Genomic DNA, 25,937 nt, shown 5'->3' with positions numbered 1-25,937 from the left:
AGAGGGGGAGGGGGGGAGACCAATGTTCCAGCATTCAAGAATATAAGCCTCCTCTCCATTTTAATGTTGTCACTTTTAATGTGGACTCTGCCTCCTCCCTCCGCTCTGCTCGCCAGGCAAGCTGCCTAGCTGCCTCAGCAACTGAGCGTCTCCGATAACTATGATGAATGCAATGTCCACAGGAATAAACCACCCATTTCACATTATCCAATGATGTGTTAGGTGCCAATACCCCATGTATCTGCTGCTGCTACTTAAAGCCTGCTGATTTGCTGTGATGGCCTCTGCTGCTCGCCTAAAGCACAGGTATAAATGCCTTATAAATGGAGCCCGCCCTCCTATGTCTTACTTCAGATGCATTTATTAGGGACTATGTAGAGAGGCTGTGTATAGAGGAAGACAAACGATGGGCCTCCATGCCTATGCATTATCTAAACAGGATATGGAATATTCACTCTATAGACAAAAGGTCTAGATGGGATAACATTAAAGGGGAAAATCTCATAGCGACTGTAATCCCACAGAGGCTGGTTAAAGTAAACTGGCCAATGTGTTTCTGCATCTTTCACTGAGCCGAACCCTCTTGCTTTGGGTGGCTAGGGACAGAATTTAGAAGGGTTTTTGATGTAATTTTAAGGCATGAGAGCTGGGGCTGAGGAAGTATTTGATTTGTGATGACAGACAGACACACTCTCCGTGTCACTGATCTGTTCAGCGCAGAGGATCACTGTCCATTAACAGTAAATAGAGTTACGTGTCGGGCCTGAGGGTGAGTGTGTGTTTGTGTGTGTGTGTGTGTGTTTGTGTGTGTGTGTGTTGCATACAGGGAAACCGAGTTCAACGGTTGAAAAGAGGGTACATGAAAGGAGAGGGAGAGAGAGAGAAGGAAGAAAGATTAAATAATAATACATTACTTATCCAATAACTAAAACTTTCATCTTCACTCATCATTATTATGATATACTGGCAAAAAACATAGGTGTTCATTTTAGTGTCAAAAATGCTAATTGGTGTTGTGATTGAGTGTCATGGCCTAGTGTAATGGAACTGGCAGTAGGCTACATGGTAGTCGTATGAAGGATAATAAATATTTAGGCATACTTTGTGAGCTATTTAGGCTGGCCTACCATAAACTGTCACATAATTAAACTAGGCCTACTCAGTAGCCTAAATTAGTCTTATTCAATTAGACACAATCTCCAGATACATACAAGGCCAGGGGGAAACAATCACCTCTTCCACAGGTTGTCCCAGTGATTCTAGTATGAGTCTCTTGGTTTCAAGGTAGAGCGGTTGTCCGACCTCCTCATAGGGTCTCCAGGGGGCTGCTCTATAGCCCTGCCGGCTCAGCTGCCACTGTCGTCGGTGATAGTTATCCCAGAACACCTGCTCCCTGGTCGGCTGACATGCGGACCACACCGTTCTGCTCCGGGCCTGGCGCATTTCCCCCGACGGTTTAAGAATCGGAAGCGGTTTGATTATTACGAAGTGACGCGGGTCTAGTGCTGCATTCCGATGAGTCGTCATTGTAATAACACCAGACAAAGCTTTCAAGTTGTAGACAAAACGTTGTGTAGGCCACGTTTTTAAAATATATCGTAGCACTCAATGTTTTTTTATTGAAATTGCCATGATTATCTTTGAAAATAAAAATAAGAAACCGCAGAATGGGCTGTTAGACTTTGGCACCGGCGTCTACATTGAACCACACGCCCTTTTGTTGTAGGACCCTGTCTCCCGTGGTTACAGAGAAACTCAGCCCACACAGAAAGTGCAAGGTGGTAGTCTATATGTCATGGCAGGCCCAACTATCTCTAAAACACAATAACAATGCACATGCTTGTATGGGATTCCTGGGAATATGGATAGCTTTCTCTTATATTATTTATTATTCAATGACTTTTTGTGGATGTTACTGTTGGTACAATAACACATGCACATGCCTAGTAGGACTTTCACCACTGCAAATCTCTAACATCCTTTTGAAGATATACCTATCATTACTTTCCTCCATGCATTCACAATCTTGTCTAGAGTTTATATTAGTTGTCTAGAAGAAGACAGTGGGGAATGTAAACAGCAGCAATCTTCCATAAAACCCCAATTCAACCTCTGCTAACAACATCTTGCCTGCTCCTTGAAGTAGAAACTTGCTGAATGACAGAGACATCTGTTCTATCAGGTTTGTGCTCCAATGGACAGTGTGTCAGTATCTCAAGGCGTCTCACAGATGAAACAATTACAACTCTGTCATAGCTGATAAAAGATGGGAATGCTAATAACCCCACTGAAAACTGCCAAAACGAATAAAAATAAGCTTTTCAGAAGGCACACACACCAAATCAACACAAGCACACACACATGAACACACACATGCACACACACACTGCACAAAAACATTTTAGATGACACTGAACATTTCGATCCCAAATTCCCACGGGAGGCATTTTATGCTCCAAAACAAACAGCATCTCTATGAGCTGTGACTCAACTCTGAGGATACACACTGATGTCCTGTTGGAAACACACACCCTTCCTTCCTCCCTCCCTACCTTGAAGTAATCACTGATGTAACACAAATGGATAGGTGTAAGCAATGATTCTATCACATAGTGTTCACATCGCCAATCATATCAGTTAAGGGATTTTTTGGGTAAGGTAGGAAGGAAGGATGAAAGGGAGGAAGGAAGGAAGTATTTGAAAAGGGCCTGACTTACACACCTTTCATCATACAGCTGAGACCCTATAGAGAGAATAAAGATCACTAGAGCGTGAGAAGATTGGCCAGGTCTGTCACAGTCGAGGCTGGGCCTGGACAAGACCTCCTCCACCTCACACACACACACACACACACACACACACACACACACACACACACACACACACACACACACACACACACACACACACACACACACACACACACACACACACACACACACACACACACACACACACACACACACACACACACACACACGTGAGATGATGGGCTGTGGCTCTCACAGCCGGGGCAGGACTATGCTCAGAGTCTGGAGTCATCCAGCAGCTATTTGCCATTTCCCCCTCACAGTTATAAATACATGTAATTAGTTCTGTTTCTGCCTGCATCCTAAATGGCACTCTATTCCCTATATAGTGCACTACATTTGACCAGAGCCATTTTGACTAGCGCCCTAAAGTAGTGCACTATAAAGGGAATAGGGTGCCAGAGTGTATGACCCCTTCTCCCTGGCCCTGAATCTGAGGCGCACCCATCACCTCACCCTCACATTCCCCTCTCATAGGATAACCATTAGTGCTTAATAAGTGCTAAAACAGACAGTGAGGGTATATAAAGAACCCTAGAGACTTCTCGGTCTTCACTGCACAGTGCTTCTTCTCTTCTGAAACCCCTCCTCTCCTTTGTTATAAGAATTAATCCTCCTGCGACTCTTCCTCATAAAAGACGAGTTCTGCATTTCTAATTTGCTCCCCTAATATTTTTTCTGAATCATGACCGAGCAGACCAAAGCGTACACAGCGGCCCCATCGGCACCATCACGTCCCCACAACTCCCGGGACTTATTCTGGTCTGCCCTCCGGAGCTGGTGGCAGTCCCCGAGCCCCAGTTGCCTCCTCCCCAACCAGGATTTTGGCCTGCCACCATTCCTAGAGGCCGGAGACCTCCGTGAATTTAGCTGGATAGATAACATCCATAGACGCCTGGCGGCCAGCTCCTGGCCTGGGTACATGCCCTCTCTCCCCCTCTTGGTGCCCTCCTTCCTGGTCCCGGCCTCCTCCATGCACCAGCCAGGCCCCAGGCTGAGCAGGGCAGAGTCTGCAGGGTTGCAAGGGCTGTCAGAGGTCCGGGAGGAGGGGTACAAGTGGAGGATCACCCTGGACGTCAGTCACTTCTCCCCTGTAGAGATCACTCTCAGGACCCGGGAAGGCTTCCTGGAAATCGGAGGTAGGCCTACACCTGTAGTGAAGCTATTCAAATGTCTACTGAAATGTATACTGAAATGCTACTCTTGTGTTATAGAATAGATGCATACAGTGTAATGAAACTGATGGAACTTATATGCTTATTTTATAGCACAGACAAAGTATATTATAAAGTAAAGGGCTGCTGTGTTGAACAAAACGCTGCTGTTATGTTATACAACAATAGTGTGGTACTGAGACTGATTTGCTTCAGTGTTGTAAAGATGTATGGAGAAGCTTCACTCTATACAATCAAACCATAAACAGTCTGGTGTTTAGACAGGATGCCCACAGGACAGAGTTTGAGTGAGTTAGTGGAACACAACAGCTCAGGGAAATTAAGAGAGTAGGACTATGGTGGCATACAGCAATAATTTTTTCCAAAATGGCACCCTACTCCCTATATAGTGCACTACCCAATGGGCCTTGGTCAAAAGTAGTGGAATACAAAGGGAACCGAGTGTCATTTGGGACACCTCCTCAGTGTTGATGTCTAGATCCTCTGTGGGTATTCATATTGCTAATATAATTTATATTTCTTCCTTAGGGAAACACGAGGAGAGACCAGACAAGCATGGCTTTATTGCTAGACGCTTTACCAGGAGATACACGTAAGTTTACACAAGAAAGCATATTGATATTCATAATTTGAGAAATGTATTTAAGCTTCACCAGTTTGTATTATACATTTTAATGTAGCAAGAAGAGACACATCGTTTTTAGAAAACAAATTTTACTCTACTGTTTACACCAACATAAAGCAAAACTAATGTTTATGACATTATAAATGAATTTTATGAGTACTGTACTTATAGACATGATGAATTATAAATATTATGTATTGTAATATTGTATTCATTGTATATGTATGATAACATGATTGTGTGCTGTCCCAGGATCCCAAAAGGTATTGATCCTAAGATCATCCACTCCTCTCTGTCTGGTGATGGCATCCTGTCTGTGGAAGCTTCACTTCTTGATCCCACCATTCCTGCTGATGTCATCATTCCCATTCAGGTCAGGTGAACAACTAACTAGAGGCGAAACATGAAATTCAACTGTATATAGTACTCATTGTCTGTGTTGGACAATTCCTTGCCTTCGACACTTAAAATAAAGTACGGTATGGAATAGGAAGTCGGAAGCATAGGAGGTATATCCTAGTTTGGAGTAATAACAAAACTGTATCTGTGTCTGTCCATGTCCTTTTTATTGTTATCTGTCACATACATTAGAACACAAATAGATACATGACCCTTAATCATAACCTGTATGTTTATTTTATGTTCTTTACTGCTATAGTGGGGCAAAAAAAGTATTTAGTCAGCCACCAATTGTGCAAGTTCTCCTACTTAAAAATATGAGAGAGGCCTGTAATTTTCATCATAGGTACACTTCAACTATGACAGACAAAATGAGAAAAAAAATCCAGAAAATCACATTGTAGGAATTTTAATGAATTTATTTGCAAATTATGGTGGAAAATAAGTATTTGGTCACCTACAAACAAGCAAGATTTCTGGCTCTCACAGACCTGTAACTTCTTCTTTAAGAGGCTCCTCTGTCCTCCACTCGTTACCTGTATTAATGGCACCTGTTTGAACTTGTTATTAGTATAAAAGACACCTGTCCACAACCTCAAACAGTCACACTCCAAACTCCACTATGGCCAAGACCAAAGAGCTGTCAAAGGACACCAGTTTGGAGTGTGACTGTTTGAGGTTGTGGACAGGTGTCTTTTATACTAATAACAAGTTCAAACAGGTGCCACTAATACAGGTAACGAGTGGAGGACAGAGAGAGGAGCCTCTTAAAGAAGAAGTTACAGGTCTGTGAGAGCCAGAAATCTTGCTTGTTTGTAGGTGACCAAATACTTATTTTACACCATATTTTGCAAATAAATTCACTAAAAATCCTACAATGTTATTTTCTGGATTTTTTTTCTCATTTTGTCTGTCATAGTTGAAGTGTACCTATGAAGAAATTTACAGGCCTCTCTCATCTTAAGTGGGAGAACTTGCACAATTGGTGCTGACTAAATAATTTTTTGCCCCACTGTATATGTCTCTTTAGGTGGAGAAGGAGGCCATAAGTGAAGAGGGAGAGAAGGGTGGTGCCAAGCCAGAAAGGACTACCGAGCCAGACACAGAGACCCGGGACCCCCAGCCTTCTCCATCTGACCCTGCTGTGGCTCCTGTGTCCCTGGAGGCCGCTGACTTCACCCCCACAGAACCTGGCATACTACCACCAACTGAGGCACTCGAGCGCTGGGATGAGTTCGCACGGGAAGTCCCTGGAGAAGAGGCTCACCCAGACAGCGACGCGGCAGGACCCGAGAGGCATGAGGAGGTAAGAGGAGATGCAGATGAGAGGACCCCTACTGAGCCAGCTGGGGAGATGGCGAGACATCCCTCTGGGTCCGCAGATGATGAAGCCAGTGAAGAGGAAGGTCTTCTGACTTCCACAGAGCCCTTTGAGCACCTCAAGACTCCTGACAGCCCAGACACAGTCACGTCTGACCAGGGGGAATACACAGACCAGGCCCATGACCATAGCGGAGAGCTCCAGCACCCGGAGGGCACAGGGGAGACGGTAGTAGAGCTCCCAAAGCCTGAGGATCCTGAGCCAGGCATGAGTCCACCAGAAGAGGTGGCCCACCACTCCCAGGAGCTGGAAACCCAAGAGCACCCTGATATGGAGCAACAGGAGTACACCAAGTAAAAAGAAAAAGAGCCATGGCCGTCATTTCATCATCCCATCAGGGATTCCCTATGAATCAAATCATCCTTCCCATCGCGCCTACATTCTGCAGTCATTCCTCATGACTAGACTGGTTCTAGATCTGTTGTTCTGCCCACTGCCGACAATGACCATAGGGAGTTTGCAAGACAGCACAAACAGATCTGGGACCAGGCTAATTCATCATCAGCCAGCAGCAAAAGCTTGCATAACTAAATATACCCTGACTCTGTATGTATGTGAAGACCCACATACATACTCACACTTTGGCGCTCCAATAAACCAATGGCAAAAGAAAAAGGCTAAAGCTATGTCCAATTGTAGTGTCACATTCATTTACATTATGTTTAAGTCATGTAGCATACAATCTTTTGTCAGGACAGTCATACTTCTTGCACTTTGCGGACCGGCGCAGAGCTGTTAAGTAATGCTGCTGTGAAAGAAGTTGTTAAGGAAGTGAGTTTGTGTTTACACAGGACCTCTCCTGTATCAATCAATCCTTTGTCTACGTCCCAAATGGCACCCAACTTCCTTTAAAGTGCACTACTTTTTTTACCAGAGCCATATGGACCATAAGTAGTGCACTATAAAAACGGATTAGAGTACCATTTGAGATGCACACTTACACTAAGCTGTTACCCAATTACTGTTGTTGGGCACTGTTGGGCAGACATCTTGGATTCTGGCCCATACTGTACATGGCAGGCCGAACAAAACACATAGATGTGAACACACACTGGGATTGATGGGAGGTTTTATTGCATAAACAAATACAAAGACATGGTGGAAAGGAGGAGAGAAGAAGATGAGGGAGGGCAGAGGAAGGAGAGGGGGGACGGAGTGGAGATGTCTAGCAAAAATGCATTCCCTTTGCACCAAGAACGAGCACAGCGTCATCATTACATGCACAAATAGAAAAATGCAGCGAGCATCCGTTTGTAAGACCTCTAGGTAGGGTAATCATGTCACTCAAATAGATGTGTCTATTGGTTGGCACGTACTGTTAAGTGCAATGTATTTACAGACAGTAAGCCTGCATTAGGGTAGAATACGGTTTCAACACACACGTACAGTAGGTTACACACTATAATGATGGGAATATCCCTTTCATTAAGTCTTCCCACTCAGAAATGAAGCCATATGGGCTGACTTTATTTGATGATCCATTTGAATGTGCTTCTTTCAATTACACATTTAACATAATATGGTGTATATGAAGCATTCTGTCAAGTGACGTTTTCATCACAAATGGGTTACGGATAGAAAACCAAGACATCACAGGATGATCCAGGCAGAATGGGCCCCAGCTTGCTTCTAGGCTGCTCAGTTTAGGATCTGGAGTCGGTTCAGTGTTGCATCTGGGACTGGATGCATACTGTACATAGCAACTCCACTGTGAGACATTAGGATTGATTTAGTTTGGGACTTTTAATTAAATCTGTGACAGATCCAAATAGCCTTCGCTGCCAAGAGATACACAAACACCATGTTATTATTATATATTTTAGGGGAGGGATTGAGTGATTACTTAACACTCAAAAAGAAAATCAGAATGCTTCGTTGGGACCATATTCAGTGCACTACTTAATAGTGAATAGGGTGCCATTTCGGACTGACCCAACAACATAGTGCGGAAGGTCTTGATGGCTTTGAACCTGTGTTAGCCCTTTCTCTACTCTGCTGGATGCTCTATTATGTCCCGAGGGGGGCCCGGGGTGAGCCTGTGTCTCCCCAGGCGAGAGAGCTCGGTCCTGGGATTCACCCTAGACCATGGTGGCCTCCTGGCTCTGGCTGGCCTCTTCCATCTCTCCATGAGGACCTTCGTTACTGAAGAGGTAGTAGGGAGGGCTCTGCCGTGCCTCGATGATCAACACACCCTCTGGCGACAAGGAGGCGAAGACCGTCAGAGGGTCCACGTCGATTGGAATCCTGAGAGGGAGAGAAAGAACATTTGAGAGACATACAACTTTAAGCTTGAGGGTCTTGAACAAGTTGGTAACTACAAAGACAGAGAGAAGAGGTGTGGAAAGGAAGGCAAAACATTGTGTACACAACTGTGCTTGGAGGTTTTAAAAACTTTGCAACCTTTTCTGAATTACCTCAGCAGTACTGCAACTACTGTTTGGTGCTAGCAAATGGATTTGATTGACATCTAGTCGATACCTATAACAGCCTCCAGTTATAAACAGAGGATTTAACACCTTGGCTCCAGATTAAATTAATGTTGAAAGCATTTTTTTTCTTTGACCAATGCTCATTTTTCAGGTTTTCATTAAAATGTTCTGGCTGCCGTCATCATCGCAGCGCCGTGAGGGAGAAAAAAAGAAGAAGGAGAAAAAAGAGACATACTCGCTCCAGGTGCAGGATTGAGAAATGAGGGCTGATTCCAATTATTAAAAATGGCTGTCTGATGCAAAGTTTATTATCACCTGAAATTCCCATTTGCATACTTTTCTAATCAGCTCATCTCAACAGCCAGACAGACAGGTAACAGACAATTTCCCTCTCCCTTTTCCCCCTTGGTTTTTGAACTAGTTTAGGACTAAATTAGCATAAATGGCTTCCTCATAAATGTGTTTTTAGAGAGAGGGAAAGAGGGAGAGAGAAAGAGACAGGGACAGTGACAGACAGAGAAAAATAGTTTAGAGAGAGAGTGAGATATCATTACCGCCTGTAAAAATGTTTATGAGGATTCTGGAGGATTTTATTTTATTTTATTACAATCCCCATTAGCCGACGCCAATGGCGACAGCTAGTCTTATTGGGCTCCGACAAAATAATGGAAAATACATTACACACAAAATACTTTAAAAATGTACATACATTTAAAAACATGTAGTGTGCATGTGTGTTTGCATCTATCAGTTACACATGTCAGTACATACATGTGATGGAAGGCAGTTCCATGCAATCATGGCTCTGTATAATACTGTACATTTCCTTGAATTTGTTCTGGAACTGGGGACTGTGAAATGACCCCTGGTGGCATGTCTGGTGGGGTAAGTGTGTGTCAGTGCTGTGTGTAAGTTGACTCTGCAAGCAATTTGGAATTTCCAACACAAATGTTCCTTATAAAAAGAAGAAGTGATGCAGTCAGTCTTTCCTCAACTCTTAGCCAAGAGAGCGTGGAATGCATATTATTGATATTAGCCCTCTGATTATAATGAAGAGCAAAACGTGCCACTCAGTTCTGGGCCAGCTACTGCGTATCTAGGTTATTTGTAGCACTTGGCCATATGACAGGACAATAATCAAGATAAGATACAACTGGAACCTGCTGGAATTGCTTTGTTGGGTGTGGTGTCAAAAAAGCAGAGCATCTCTTATCATGGACAGACCTCCACCATCTTTACAAACATTGAATCCATGTATAGTGACAGTTTACAATCTAAGGTAAAACCAAGGAATGCAGTCTCCTCAACTTGCTCAACAGCCACACCATTCATTACCAGATTCAGCTGAGGTCTAGAACTTAGGGAATGATTTGTACCAAATACAATGCTCTCAGTTCTAGAGATGTTCAGTACCAGTTTATTATCGGCTACCCATTCTAGGGTTGCAGTGATTTCACTAACTGTGGTTGCTGACGTGTAGAGGGTTGAATCATTAGCATACATGGACACACAGGCTTTGTTTAATGCCAGTGGCAGGTCATTGGTAAAAATAGAAAATAGTAGAGGGCCAAGCGAGAAGGATGGAGAGAGGAGGCCTGGTATGATTGGACCAATATGAGATAAACAGACAAGAGATTGCTTCTGAAATTGCACCCTATTCACGGCCCATAGGGCTCTGGTCAGAAGTTGTACACTTTATAGGAAATAGGGTGCCATTTTGGACAAAACACTAATATGTTTGGACCAATATGAGATAAACAAACAGAGATTTAAAGATTACCTTGGTTGCTAGATAGGATATATCCTTGGAGTATATAGCCCAGACAGAAGCATATGGCTCTGGGTAAAGTTAGAGGTCTTGTGTTCTCTGCTATCAATTCCTAATAAAATGTCAGCATGGGATTAACCTTTGCTGAGTTTTATCTGGTCTAATCTGGTTTATGACACTGTAGTAGCACATGTTATATAATACTTAATAAGCATGATCTAAACATACATTCTCTTTCTTATTTTATTGCATTGAGTGTACGAAACAGTAAAGATGCAGTACGCAGAAATTGCTCCGCCATTTCCTGGTTGCTAAAATTCTAATAGTGCGCCAAATGTCAGTTTATGTGAAAAAACAAGTAAATATAGTGTAGAGAATCATTGTACCATCTAAAAAGCTGTGAAATATATTTTCTATAGCCAAAAATATTGCATTTTAGCTGTTTAAAGCTGGTGTACAAAACTGAATGTAAAAGAAAACTAAACTAAACTTGAGAAAGGGAAGCATAGAAATAGGCCACAGAACATATCTACCGCTTCTTAGACTTGCTTTTAATGAGAGAGAGAGAGAGAGAGAGAGAGAGACCCCAGACAGACTGGTCTCTGGACTTTGTGAAGCAGCTTGGCCATATAAGGCTCTCTGTCCGTTGCTGGAGTTTCCATATGAGCTGCCAAAAGTGTTCCTATGCTACCTACAAAAGAAACACATGACAAAAATCACATATGAAAAAAACATGGTTTTCAGACACGTGTGAACACACATATGTGACCCTTTAAGGAAGCTAGGCGTATGTATGTTGCTCGTTACTACTCCAGAGGAGGTGATTACAGCCATCTATTGTATTTCATGAACATGTGTACATGTCTAGACAGTCTCTCTACCATCTTTACACATAACTGACAATTGCCTGTCTGAGTCTGAGGAAGCCAGAGAGCAAGGGAATAGAGTGGCATATCAAGGGGAAAGAGATACCACAGACATACATACTCATGTGTGGAACGTTGGAAATGAATGAAGACCCCATAATAAATCATCCCAGGCTTCAAGGCTCCAATTCACAGTCCCCTGTTTTTAGGGAGTCAAATGCAGCAAGTCTCTCTGACAAAGTCAAATCACTCAGCCGGCTTATTACGTGACACGCCCGACTGCATAATCATGTCTGTCCGGCTGGGGATTTTATACACCTCTGGCTACATAGCTTTTTATCTCTCCCATTGATTCTGTATGGCTGCCTGAAACTGTCCAATATGCTTTTTTGGGGGGAGAGGCAGTGAAGAGCAGTGAAACAGGGCTTGCGGGAAGAGAGAGACAGGAGGTAAAGTGACAATGACAATCCACCCACAGCCCTGAATAACAAACCAAATAGCTAGCACAGAGGAGAGACCTTCACAGAAAAACACATAGGAATTACATTCCAGAGAGATACACAGAGAGACATTGAGTATTTGTTTTTTAGAATAGTGTCGTAGCATTTTGCTGTCATTAAATCTGTAGACTGTTATATTATCAAATCAATTCTCGTTGTGTAATTATTCTGTGATTAAACAAAACATGGAATGATAATTAACCAGGAAGTCGGGGCACCTATGGAAAATGTTGTTTATAGAGTTACAATTTCCCGAATATAACTCTACAGATAATTTATTATCTTATCGATTACAGTCTTCCATTAATGTATTATGACCTCATCAGTCTCATTCCTGAATGTGACAAACCCTTGGATATCTGCACAAACCCTAGCATCATAAATCATGAATCAGTGATATACAAATTGGCTTAATTTTTTATTTACTAAATAACTAATCAATCACAGAATTACATAAACACACACACAGCAGGTCATACAATGGTTACTAATATGACACAAAGAAAAGTCCCTAGTGGACGAAACCGATATGACATCTTGGTAGACAAAGGAAAGGGGTGGGGACAGCTCAAGAGCGGGAAATTCAGAGTTGATAACTACACTGGAAATGCTAATACTTTGAACATGAACAGCCGCTCATTCGAAAAGAAATTGCAATTGACATATTTATGAGTTTATGCCTTTGTTGTCCTTCTCTGTGATTGCTGGTCCGTCTGCTGGATAATACACTGCTCAAAAACATAAAGGGAACACTAAAATAACACATCCTAGATCTGAATGAATGAAATATTATTATTAAATACTTTTTTCTTTACATAGTTGAATGTGCTGACAACAAAATCACACAAAAATTATCAATGGAAATCAAACTTATCAACCCATGGAGGTCTGGATTTGGATAAACACTCAAAATTAAAGTGGAAAACCACACTACATGCTGATCCAACTTTGATGTAATGTCCTTAAAACAAGTCAAAATGAGGCTCAGTATTGTGTGTGGCCTCCACGTGCCTGTATGACCTCCCTACAATGCCTGGGCATGCTCCTGATGAGGCGGCGGGCGGATGGTCTCCTGAGGGATCTCCTCCCAGACCTGGACTAAAGCATCCGCCAACTCCTGGACAGTCTGTGGTGCAATGTGGCGTTGGTGGATGGAGCGAGACATGATGTCCCAGATGTGCTCAATTGGATTCAGGTCTGGGGAACAGGCGGGCCAGTCCATAGCATCAATGCCTTCCTCTTGCAGGAACTGCTGACACACTCCAGCCACATGAGGTCTAGCATTGTCTTGCATTAGGAGGAACCCAGGGCCAACCACACCAGCATATGGTCTCACAAGGGGTCTGAGGAACTCATCTCGGTACCTAATGGCAGTGAGGCTACCTCTGGCGATCACATGGAGGGCTGTGCGGCCCCCCAAAGAAATGCCACCCCACACCATGACTGACCCACCGCCAAACCAGTCATGCTGGAGGATGTTGCAGGTAGCAGAATGTTCTCCACGACGTCTCCAGACTGTCACGTCTGTCACATGTGCTCAGTGTGAACCTGCTTTCATCTGTGAAGAGCACAGGGCGCCAGTGGCACATTTGCCAATCTTGGTGTTTTCTGCCAAACGTCCTGCACGGTGTTGGGCTGTAAGCACAACCCCCACCTGTGGACGTCGGGCCCTCATGGAATTTTTGACAGTTTGAGCAGACATATGCACATTTGTGGCCTGCTGGAGGTCATTTTGCAGGGCTCTGGCAGTGCTCCTCCTGCTCCTCCTTGCACAAAGGCGGAGGTAGCGGTCCTGCTGTTGGGTTGTTGCCCTCCTACGGCCTCCTCCACGTCTCCTGATGTACTGGCCTGTCTCCTGGTAGCGCCTCCATGCTCTGGACACTACGCTGAACGACACAGCAAACCTTCTTGCCACATCTCGCATTGATGTGCCATCCTGGATGAGCTGCACTACCTGAGCCACTTGTGTGGGTTGTAGACTCCGTCTCATACTACCACTAGAGTGAAAGTACCGCCAGCATTCAAAAGTGAACAAAACATCAACCAGGAAGCATAGGAACTGAGAAGTGGTCTGTGGTCCCCACTTGCAGAACCACTCCTTAATTGGGGGTGTCTTGCTAAATACCTATAATTTCCACCTGTTGTCTATTCCATTTGCACAACAGCATGTGTAATGTATTGTCAATCAGTGTTGCTTCCTAAGTGGACAGTTTGATTTCACAGAAGTGTGATTGACTTGGAGTTACATTGTATTGTTTAAGTGTTCCCTTTATTTTTTTGAGCAGTGTAGTTAACCAGAGAGTCTCTGGTTGCATTCCCCCAGAGATCAAAGTCTTTTGTAGTTGTAGCTTATTATAATGGGTACGCCAGAGTGCCATTCGGTCGTTTGACCGGTTGCATTTAACAGACTAAAGTACTTAAACAGCTGCAGCCTGAATATTAATTCTTTAGTTTGTAGGTTTCTTAGCCATTTCAACGTGGGAATGATCTCCACGTTCTCTGGTCTTGTCCTTTGGTAGAGTTGCCAACCATTTCAACATGAGGCGACAGCTTCCATGTTTTCTGGTCTCATGTAAATTTTGGCACCGGTGGCTTTATACAGGAGTAGAAAAGGGGCCATTCCATGACACCGTGTAATGTCTGTGCTCATGGGGGCGTGGCCACTGACTGATCATAAGTTACTATGAAAAACAATTCTCATTTAGAAAACTAAGATCACATTGTTATCTTTCCAAAAGTATTCTTATGCTTAATCATTTATTTTATACAACGACAGATGCAAACCCCATAATTGAGAAGTGTATACAAACAAAGAAGCAGTACTGTGTGTCTCCTGTCCTTCATGAGGTCACCAAATGAAACAAACTCGACATGACTGTTCATTAAGTGTCCACGGCCCACCCCAACTGCTTGGAATACAGAAATAGTGTTCAATTATTCAACCTTTTGATGTCCAAGTGTCTCTCTGTGATCCACAGTCACATTCCAATCTCGATACTACAGAGCCCAGAAGCCGAGTATTTTACGACCGCCATAAAGCGGCCCCCTCCACCTCTGCGGGAGAGAGAGGGCACTGTAGAGCGGACCGACTGTAACCTGATCCTTCAGATCTTCACAGGAGAGTTATGACAATAGCCAGCCTGGTCTCAAAGACTAGACATAACATAGTAAACAAAAATCTGGGACACTCAAATGAGTATGATATGTTATGTTTGGTATGGATAAATAAGACAGAAGGTTACTTAAGGCAACAACTAAAGTAGGGTGGTTGGTCGGGGTGGATGGGTAGGTGTATAATGCGAATGTCTAGAAACCCAAATAATGCGTGTTCGAATCTCATCACGGACAACTTTAGCATTTTAGATAATTTGCTACTTTGCAACTACTTAGAATATTAGCAAAATCCTCCCCTAACCCTTTAACCTAACTCCTAGTCCTTAACCTTAACCCTAACGCCTAGCCTAGCTACTGTTAGCCACCCAGCTAACGTTAGCCACAACAAATTGGAATTCATAACATATCATACATATTGCAAACTTGTAACATATTGTATAGGTTGCAATTCATAACATATCATACAAATTATAATTCGTAACATATCTTATGAATTATAATTCGTAACATATCATACAAAACTAATGATGGACACCCACAAATGAATAATACAATTCCAAACATAACATATCATACTCATTTAAGTATCCCTGAGTTTCATTTACTATGCTACATCTACCCCAGGTTGGAATAACATACAGTGGGGCAAAAAAGTATTTAGTCAGCAACTAATTGTGCAAGTTCTCCCAATTAAAAAGACGAGAGAGGCCTGTAATTTTCATCATAGGTACACTTCAACTATGACAGACAAAATGATTTTAAAAAATTACAAAAATAACAATTTTTTAATGAATTCATTTGCAAATTATGGTGGAAAATAAGTATTTGGTCACCTACAAACAAGCAAAACAAGCTCTCACAGACCTATAACTTCTTCTTTAAGATCTCACCCACCTGTTTGTGTTATCAGTATAAAAGACACCTGTCCACAACCTCAAATGATCAAACTCCAAGAACAAAGAGTGTCAAAGCAAAAATCCCAGAACCTGCACCAGGCTGGGGACTAAAAACTAGGTAAGCAATGACCTGCAGAGAGCTGGGACCAAGACCACTGATAACAAAGCCTACCATCAGTCAAAATGATCACACTGAGCAAAAATCCCGCACACGGGGGGACTCAGTGAATGACCTGCAGTGGGCCAGTAACGCCTACCATCAGTCCCCAGTGCCAGACGTGTCCCCCTGCTTAAGCCAGTACATGTCCAGGCCCGTCTGAAGTTTACTAGAGAGCATTTGGATGATACAGAAGAAGATTGGGAGAATGTCATATGGTCAGATGAAACCAAAATATAACTTTTTGGTAAAAACTCAACTCGTCCTGTTTGGAGGACAAAGAATGCTGAGTTGCATCCAAAGAACACCATACCTACTGTGAAGCATGGGGTGGAAACATCATGTTTTGGGGGCTGTTTTTCTGCAAAGGGACCAGGACGACAGATCCGTGTAAAGGAAAGAATGAATGGGGCCATGTATCGTGAGATTTTGAGTGAAAACCTCCTCCTGAAATGTGGCTGGGTCTTTCAGCATGACAATGATCCCAAACACACCGCCCGGGCAACGAAGGAGTGGCTTCGTAAGAAGCATTTCAAGGTCCCGGAGTGGCAGCGCCAGTCTCCAGATCTCAACCCCATAGAAAATCTTTGGAGGGAGTTGAAAGTCCTTATTGCCCAGCAACAGCCTCAAAACATCACTGCTCTAGAGGGGATCTGCATGGAGGAATGGGCCAAAATACCAGCAACAGTGTGTGAAAACCTTGTGAAGACTTACAGAAAACGTTTGACTTCTGTCATTGCCAACAAAGGGTATATAACAAAGTATTGAGATAAACTTTTGTTATTGACCAAATACTTATTTTCCACCACAATTTGCAAATAAATTCATTAAAAATCATACAATGTGATTTTCTGGATTTTTCTTCTCATTTTGTCTGTCATAGTTGAAGTGTACCTATGATGAAAATTACAGGCCTCTCTCATCTTTTTAAGTGGGAGAACTTGCACAATTGGTGGCTGACTAAATACTTTTTTGCCCCACTGTAAGTAGTTAACCTTGTTGATGCACTATACCTTTACCACAGAAGAGTCAGAGAAAAATCCTAAATAGTTAATGATTTGTATGCACTTCTCTCTCTAAGATCCTATGCTAGTAAGACCACAATAAGTTAATTAAGAAATAAAGGCACAAGCAGCTGTGTTATATCATGAACATAGTCACAGCAAAAATTGTTGTAAGGGTGGCAGGTAACCTAGTGGTTAACATGTTGGGCCAGAAACCAAAATGTTGCTGGTTTGAATACCTGAGCTGACGAGGTGAAAAGTGGTTTAATTTGCTCCAGGTGTAGCCTACTACTACGGCTGATCCTATAAAACAACACATTTCACTGCACCTATCCGGTGAATGTGACAATAATACAAATAAAAAATTATGGGAGGGGCGGGGCGGGGCGGGGCTGGGCTCCGACGCACAGCAGAATTGTATATTCTGCAAAGAATAACAAGCTCTAGCGCTTGATTTAATCCGTAGAGCTGAAGATCCACAGTATAGCGCAAAATAAATTAAATGGCAGTGTTTCTGCGTTTGCGTACATTGCATTCATGGTAAATGCTGCATATGTTGGCTCAATCGGAAAGTACCTTGAAATTACAATCGCGGATCTTCAGCGCTACAGACTGACTCAAGCCCCTTGTCTTTTTCACTAATAACAATAGATTATATTAGTTCGGCAATACAGGAATGTCTCCTCTCTCTCTCCACTGAGGGTAGCCTACTGTACTCTACAGCCAGAGGATTTCTGTATTGAGGACAGTTATTTATATACCCACTATTCTATTTCTCAGTCTGTCTCTTGCTTTGGGTTTCGCTTAGCTGGAGAACGATGTGTATGAATGTGTTTGTGTCTGTGTGTGTCTCTCTGTGTGTGTGTGTGTGTGTGTGTGTGTGTGTGTGTGTGTGTGTGTGTGTGTGTGTGTGTGTGTGTGTGTGTGTGTGTGTGTGTATGTGTGTGTGATCTGTGGGTATACAATTACAAGACTTGGTGATATGAAGAGAGAGAGTAGTGCTGGTGCCGGTGCAGACTAGCTGCCTACTAATTAGCCAAGAGTAAATTAATAACATTAACGTGACGCCACCTCCACCGTGCCTGTAGGACAGTGCCTGTATCCCAAATGGCACCATATTCCCTACTTTTGACCAGGGCACATAGGGGTCTGGTCAAAAGTAGTGCAGTATGTAGGGAAAGGGTACCATTTGATAGGTAGCCAGTGCTCCCATACATGTGATTAGCACCACTGTTTGATGTTCCATAGTCCTAATTAACAGGGGCATGGCCGTATGGAAACTTCTGTCCCCTAGCTGCCTTGGGTTACTGGGCCATTTAGCTGGCATTTTGATATGAGATCATATGACAGTAGATGTTTGAAATGTCTGATGGATTTACCTGTGGGGAGACAGTAACAAATCCTGACTAACTAATCCTATTTATTAGGATCCCTACAAAAGCAGCAGTTACTTTTCCTGGGGTCCACATGAAATATGACACAATACATAGTACAGAACATCATTAGTCAAGGACTGAACTACATACATTTAAAATGTCACACATAGCCTACATATCAGTTCATAATGGCTGTGTCTCGTCACAGTCCCCATTGTGCAGTAAGGTGTTCCTTTATCAGTTGTGTTATTTGGTTATATTGGATCGTATCAAAATAGATGTTTGAAATATCTGATAGATTCCCTGTGGGGAGGCTAAAGGTTGTTGTTTTGCTCATTGAGGAACGAGTGACAACTTTGAAATGGGATCATATGATGTGTTTGAAATGTTTGATTACCTGTGAGATATGGGCGCTACACAAAGTAATCCTAAGGGAGTATGTGTTTATTGGTTGTTGTTGCTGTTGTTATCATTGTTGCATGTGGCTGTGGGTACTTACTGTATCTTCTTTGTGAAATTCTTTGTCACTATACCTCCTTCCTCTTGCTTCTCTTCATGTTTTCCTGTGGAAAAAAACAACATGAAATCCAATGAGCAGAGTTCAATAACCCTAAACAATAATACATTGTCAATTGGTGTAACCTCTGTTGCTTGGCCATTATCAGGTCAAGGAGGAAGATAAAAGACCCTGAAACTATCTCTGTTACTAGACACAGAAAACAGACCAATAGACTAAACATCACTTCATATATATATATATATATATACAGTTGAAGCTGTAAGTTTACATACACTTAGGATGGAGTCATTAAAACTCGTTTTTCAAGCACTCCACAAATTTCATGTCAACAAACTACAGTTTTGGCAAGTCGGTTAGGACATCTACTTTGTGCACGAGACAGGTCATTTTTCCAACAATTGTTTACAGGCAGTTTATTTCACTGTATCTCAATTCCAGTGGGTGAGAAGTTTACAAACACTAAGTTGACTGTGCTTTTGAACAGCTTGGAAAATTCCATAAAATTATGTCATGGTTTTAGAAGCTTCTGATAGGCTAATTGACATCATTTCAGTCAATTGGAGGTGTACCTGTGGATGTATTTCAAGGCATACCTTCAAACTCAGTGACTCTTTGCTAGACATCATGGGAAAATCAAAAGAAATCAGCCAAGTCCAAGAAAAATTGTAGACCTCCACAAGTCTGGTTCATCCTTGGGAGCAATTTCCAAACGCCTGAAGGTACCACGTTCATCTGTACAAACAACAGTACGCAGGTCTACACGCCATGGGACCACGTAGCCGTCATACCGCTCGGGAAGGAGACACGTTCTGTCTCCTAGAAGCCACTGCTCCAAAACCTTCATAAAAAAGCCAGACTACAGTTTGCAACTGCACATGGGGACAAAGATTGTACTTTTTGGAGAAATGTCCTCTGGTCTGATGAAACAAAAATATAACTGTTTGGTCATAATGACCATTGTTATGTTTGGAGAAAACACCATCCCAAGAAGACCATCCCAACATGAAGCATGGGGGTGGCAGCATCATGTTGTGGGGTGCTTTGCTGCAGGAGGGACTGGTGCACTTCACAAAAGAGATGGCATCATGATTATGTGGATATATTGAAGCAACATCTCAAGACATCAGTCAGGAAGTTGAAGTTTGGTGGAAAATGGGTCTTCCAAATGGACAATGACCCCAAGCATACTTCCAAAGTTGTGCAAAATGGCTAAAGGACAACAAAGTCAAGGTACTAGAGTGGACATCACAAAGCCCTGACCTCAATCCTATAGAAGATTTGTAGGTAGAACTGAAAAAGCTTGTGTGAGCAAGGAGGCCTACAAACCTGACTCAGTTACACCTGCTCTGTCAGGAGGAAAGGGCCAAAATTCCCCCACCTTATTGTGGGAAGCTTGTGGAAGGCTACCCACAAACATCTGACCCAAGTTAAACAATTTAAAGGCAATGCTACCAAATACTAATTGAGTGCATGTTAACTTCTGACCCACTGGGAATGTGATGAAATAAATAAAAGCTGAAATAAATCATTCTCTCAACTATTATTCTAACATTTCACATTCTTAAAATAAAGTGGTGATCCTAACTGACCTAAGACAGGGAATTTTTACTAGGATTAAATGTCAGGAATTGTGAAAAACTGATTTTATATTTATTTGGCTAAGGTGTATGTAAACTTCTGACTTCAACTGTATATATATGCCCTGTCAAAGCTTTTAAAACATATTATCCGTATCGTTTTTATGACATAATAAACAGCTTCTGATAAGTGGGTCTGGGTGTTGAAATCCAAACCCTTGCAATAATTGGCAAAAATATTTCTCAAATATTTTTCTAAAGATATTTATAGCAGTGTCATTATCTAATTCCCAGGATTGTGGACTGATGTAAACACAGAGTACATACTTTGTCGTGTCCCTGGTGTAAGGGTGGGTCATATATTCACAGAAATGATGACGAAAGACACCATTCCATCTCCTCCCATCTTAACCCTGCTTCTTCTCAAAGTATGACCTCACCAACCCAAACACATATATTCCTGACAAACAGAGAGAGTGAGCTAAAGAGATAGATCTGGAAAGCCCCAGAATGAAGGCTTCATCTTAATAAAGTTCTGTTTATGACTTCTGTCTGTGCAGCTGCTCTACATGCTAAATGTCAGTGTAGCAGCCGCTTCCCTCCACCCCTCTGCTCAGTCCTGCCCAGCTATGTGCAACGCTATACCCCTGCAGTGTGAGCTCGTCTGGAGAGAATAAAAACACAACCACAGGCTTTCTCTCAGTCTCCCAGAACCTCTCATCCTCCCTCAGTCCCTTGTGGTACAGATGTCACATTCCAAACTGCCCTGGTGACACACTCAGACCTTAATTGCAAATATACAGTAGGCTCCACCCATTTATTAAACATAGTTTTTTTCTGCAGCCTCAAGGACACACTGCTTTGGACAGCCTAGAAACTATGATGAGGCAAAACTTTGTTCAGCCAATGTTAGGTTAACTTTTGCTTTGTACAAACTGTGACATGAGAGAAAGCCTGGAGAGGCCACGTCAACCCCGGCTTGAACATGCTTGTGACACGCCCACATAGGCAGACTTTTAGAACGAGGTCACTGAGGCAGAGCCACAGAGATAGGCAGCTAGCTGACTAAATGACCCAACTGGCATACCAACAATGTGTTTATAAAAAGCTTGTATAGGGCCTATTATCTTCTCTCTGTAGCCTACACTAGCTTCTACTTCCCTCAGACCTTGCCTAGGTGCTGGTTATCCCTGGCATTATTCAGTTGTTCCCTAAATATTTAGTCTACTCTCTAAAGAAGCCATGGAGAGCTTGTAATATTGTTTACGCTTATTTGTCTATACAATCAGGACCTGGTTATACATAACAAACTCAACGATTATAAAGATGCCCTGGACAGGAGGTTAATATAGCCCTTAAAATTATTAGGTTCAACAATCAGGGCAGTTCTGTTCTGTAAATCAGTTAAGGGCATGGTAACACAACAAACTCAAACATTACTGGTATATGAATGGGCAGAAATTGAATAATACTTCCAGAACCTAGCTGTTTCATGTTTTTGGTTCCTAGAATCAGGGCATGGTAGTACAACAAGCTTATGATTTAATAAATACTGAAGGGTCTAGTCAGCTATCACCAGGCAAAATAATAGTTCCAGAACATTCTCTCTCCAGTGTTAAACACTAACAGTAGTGTGTTGCTTATCTTCTTGTGGACAGATACTGTTGTCATGGGCCTTCCTCACTTGAATCTATATCTGGCGCATTGGTGAATGATTCTGAAGGAATCTTAACAGGTGCCGAGCCTTGATGAACTGGTCTAGCAATCTGAAAGTCATGGGTCCTACTGCCCATACTGTAGAGCAGGATATCATAACATCCCTTGATATGAGCTGATACAGTGCCTTGCGAAAGTTTTCGGCCCCCTTGAACTTTGCAACCTTTTGCCACATTTCAGGCTTCAAACATAAAGATATAAAATTGTATTTTTTTGTGAAGAATCAACAACAAGTGGGACACTATCATGAAGTGGAACGACATTTATTGGGTTGAATAATTTTGCACGCCCAATTTTTCAGTTTTTGATTTGTTAAAAAAGTTTGAAATATCCAATAAATGTCGTTCCACTTCATAATTGTGTCCCACTTGTTGTTGATTCTTCACAAAAAATACAGTTTTATATCTTTATGTTTGAAGCCTGAAATGTGGCAAAAGGTCGCATAGTTCAAGGGGGCCGAATACTTTCGCAAGGCACTGTATAAGCTGGCTATGTGAATAACTTACGTAAATATTTAAAATATGAATATAACTATTTTGTCAATAATGTCTATTGTGTTACTTTATCTATTGTGATACTTTACCCAGCTAGAACACAACATTCTGATAATCATATGTTTATAAGAGTTGGTGAAAGCATGGTTTTCCTATGGTAATTTTGCATGCAACCTTCCCACAACTTTCTGGGAATGGTGCAGGATAATTGCTTGGCTTTGGAACATTCTTAGCACATTTAAGGAACTTGACAAAAATGTTTTATTTTCTTGGTACTGTATTTCAATAGTTTAACAGAACGTTTCATAAAACTTCAAACATGGTTACATTGTATTTAAAAGTGGGCAATGTTCTCGGAATGTTTTCCAACTGGTTTGACATTGGGAATGTTCAGAGTTCAGAGAACGTTAAGAAACAACATTCTTCTGTGCGAATTTCAGTACTTCAGCATAACTTTTCCTACAGGTTTCCCCATTGTTCCATTTAAAGTCATGTTCTCAAATTGTTCCGAGAACATTAAGAAACAATGTTCTTCTGTGGGAATTTCAGAAATGTAAAAACATACATTAAGTTCTCAAAATGTGAAGAAAATGTTCCATAAAAACCAGAAGAAAATGTTGGTAGCGTTCAGAGAACGTTCTAAAAAATATTATTTAAAAACCTATACATTCCATTCAGCATGAACAAAACTCATCAACAAAACTGTCTCCTCTATCTTGTTAAGTGTGCTCAGGTGTGTTGGCCGCACCCACTAATTAGCCACACCTGATCTTAATGAGTGCTTGTTTCCTTTTAAATGGAGTCTGTTTGAATAGACAAAAAATAACATTGTATGCATAAAAAAACGTGGCATGCTAGCTCTATCCTGGTGGCACAGTGGACTAACTCCGTGTGTGCGGTCCAAACACTTCAAAAACACACCCTATCCCCTCAGCCCTCAAATTAAGTGGACACTTCTGATGACGTATCATGATGTCTGACAAGTATACACTTGCAGGGCAAGGGGTGAGGGAGGAAGGAATGATTTTTAAATTGACCACCCTTGGCCGGAAATTCGTCACTCAATCATCCTGCGATGATTGTGTTTTCAGCCACCGGTAGCTTGTAGGTGCTTTATATGTGCTACAGTCAATTATTAGTGCATGTCTACTTATTAAATATATAGTTATTATTATACACCTACTGTATGATAGCTTGCACATGAATTGGCTAACTTAAGTTCGCCTGCCCAGCTGGAACTTCTGAAGAAGGAAAATGTTTTATTTCTACAATTTCCAAAAGATAACCAAATAAAAACATTTTAACATACATTAAGAGACATATGAGACGTTTTTGTGCCATCGTGTGCATTAGTAGTACAATTTCTAAATGATTTACATTCGTTTTTACTTACACGTGTATGTTGACTTCTCCATTGATGTATTTTTTAAGTTTTTGCCGACTTTTCTTAGCAGATGTACAATCGTCACAAATTTAATTATGGGAAGTTTCATCCCCGGAGTGAACATAATTGTACACTCGCAAAGCCGACTAAAAACAAGGGCTGAGGGGCTTACGCTGCAAACTACTCTTGCTTGGCTAATCATTTGGACCGCCCACCAAGATGACAACGGGGATTCCCCCAAGGTCATAAGGCAAGTAAGTGTAAGTGGACGAGTGTGTGTCTTAACTGTTTGGACCGCAAACCATGGATAGAGAACAGAAGATTATAGGTACTGTTGTCACAATAAAAAATAAATGTATTTGCATTAATTTCTATGTGTCCTATCTCTACTTGGAGTTCACAAAATGTTACACAAAATAAGCTAGCAGTGTTGAGTGGATTTTTTTTTACAAAGTTATTAAAAAACCTCCAAATAACCTATAATTTCTGTTCTCAGAGCGTTAATAAACCCTCCCAGGAAAACTTTCAAGGAACCAGAGTAAAACGTGCTCAGAACCGTAGAACAAATGGTCAGGAAAGTATGGCTTATTTCCCACAACCAATGTGAAACCAAAAACACATGTTTCCACAATTGCCAAGGAATTAAATGTGCTAGCTGGGTACAACTTAAAACGATAATAACATTGTTAGTGTTTCTTATTTATCCTCCAAGCAATTCTGGTGGTATTAGTTGGTTTAGTTTCGATTTATAAAGGCGATATTAGTAACTTTTGTAAGGTTTCGAAGATTTCCTCACCTGACACTTCTACAAACCCATCTTTGGTTTTGACATTAAGTTCCTCTGGGTTAAAGCTGTGGACGTTCACACACACTTTCCAGGGCTCTCCCGGTGTTTGGGTCGGAGAGCTGCGGGGGGACTCGCTGTATCTCGTGCAATACACCGGCGTCTGCCCAGTCGATGCGCGCGTTGGCTGAAACCCAGTGCGCAGAGTGCCAGTAAACGGTGCGGAAAGCCGCGTGCTGAGCCGGCTAGGCCGAGCCCAGCCGGGCCAGTCCATTGACAAGTCTTCGGGGAAAGGGGACATCCCAAAGTCATCGTCCATAAATCGGGAGGCGATTGACGGACTCTCTCTGAACGGATCTCGGGGGACCCTCTGCCTACTTCCAAGAGTGTAGAAATCTCCTTCTGCCATGTTTACCGGTCGTTGTCCCAAAGAAGAAAAGTAAGAAAAAATGTTTACCCTTTCCAAGTTTACTCTCCCCAAGCTGACACCTCTACGAATTGTAGAAATATTGAGTAGTCTACGAGAGTGAAAAAGTTGTTAATTTGATAATTTCCCGTGTTGGGCTCATGGCCGTTACGGATTGGATCATAAAAAATAACGGTTTTAACCCAAGGACATTGATTTATAACTACCCCTCCAGTTAGTATCCTAGAAGTTTAATACCCTCTATGAGTTGAACTGACATTATACCGATTGGTCAACCGTTTTATATGGCTTCACCCTGGCGGTGAATGTGCACAGTAGTGCCTCTGGGCGCAACCGGTCGCAACAGTTGACCACAGAAGACCCTCCCTCTCCGTCCAAGTTTAGCCATTAGCTGTTGTGTTACTAGTCCAACAAATTCTTGTCTGTTGAAATGATCGCTCCCCGGTGACTCATCTTTTTAATAGAAAATAACGCATGGCTTCAAGCGTGCCTGAGGGGGAGAGACGAAGGGAGGGAAAGGGAGGGAAAGGGGGAG

The 25,937-nt window shown here is 42.2% G+C and overlaps 3 protein-coding genes across 3 annotated transcripts in view; 1 reads left to right on the top strand and 2 right to left on the bottom strand.

Moving 5' to 3' along the window:
- Positions 1-1,527, bottom strand: part of LOC135528270 (coiled-coil domain-containing protein 60-like) — a 39,949-nt gene extending 38,422 nt beyond the window's left edge. The window contains exon 1 of the mRNA XM_064957639.1: positions 1,234-1,527. Within this exon, the coding sequence (XP_064813711.1) occupies positions 1,234-1,527 (294 nt within the window). The remainder of the gene's footprint in view (positions 1-1,233) is intronic.
- Positions 1,528-3,495: 1,968 nt separating this feature from the next.
- Positions 3,496-6,687, top strand: LOC135554846 (heat shock protein 67B1-like). The gene is made up of 4 exons (XM_064987313.1): positions 3,496-3,949; positions 4,514-4,577; positions 4,863-4,983; positions 6,040-6,687. The coding sequence occupies exons 1-4, from the start codon at positions 3,496-3,498 to the stop codon at positions 6,685-6,687; spliced, it is 1,287 nt and encodes a 428-aa protein (XP_064843385.1).
- A 755-nt stretch (positions 6,688-7,442) lies between these two features.
- LOC135545454 (heat shock protein beta-8-like) lies at positions 7,443-25,782 on the bottom strand. The gene is made up of 3 exons (XM_064973084.1): positions 24,988-25,782; positions 19,000-19,063; positions 7,443-8,634 (listed from the first exon to the last, which is right to left on the bottom strand). Exons 1-3 carry the CDS (start codon positions 25,382-25,384, stop codon positions 8,469-8,471), a joined length of 627 nt encoding a protein of 208 aa, XP_064829156.1. The 5' UTR covers positions 25,385-25,782; the 3' UTR covers positions 7,443-8,468.
- Positions 25,783-25,937: the final 155 nt, after the last annotated feature.

Source organism: Oncorhynchus masou, chromosome 1, assembly GCF_036934945.1.
Source record: "Oncorhynchus masou masou isolate Uvic2021 chromosome 1, UVic_Omas_1.1, whole genome shotgun sequence".
Lineage (NCBI taxonomy): Eukaryota > Metazoa > Chordata > Actinopteri > Salmoniformes > Salmonidae > Oncorhynchus > Oncorhynchus masou.
This window is presented reverse-complemented; position numbering and strand designations above follow the sequence as displayed.

What these genes read in the sequence shown, in the direction of transcription:
- LOC135554846 (XM_064987313.1), top strand. Translation starts at nt 3,496, where the DNA reads ATGACCGAGCAGACCAAAGCGTACACAGCGGCCCCATCGGCACCATCA. An exon ending in CGCTTTACCAGGAGATACAC is followed by an intron (nt 4,578 to 4,862) that starts GTAAGTTTACAC and finishes GTGCTGTCCCAG; the next exon opens with GATCCCAAAAGGTATTGATC. An exon ending in ATGTCATCATTCCCATTCAG is followed by an intron (nt 4,984 to 6,039) that starts GTCAGGTGAACA and finishes ATGTCTCTTTAG; the next exon opens with GTGGAGAAGGAGGCCATAAG.
- LOC135545454 (XM_064973084.1), bottom strand. Translation starts at nt 25,384, where the DNA reads ATGGCAGAAGGAGATTTCTACACTCTTGGAAGTAGGCAGAGGGTCCCC. An exon ending in TGGGTTTGTAGAAGTGTCAG is followed by an intron (nt 19,064 to 24,987) that starts GTGAGGAAATCT and finishes TTTTTTCCACAG; the next exon opens with GAAAACATGAAGAGAAGCAA. An exon ending in AATTTCACAAAGAAGATACA is followed by an intron (nt 8,635 to 18,999) that starts GTAAGTACCCAC and finishes TCTCCCTCTCAG; the next exon opens with GATTCCAATCGACGTGGACC.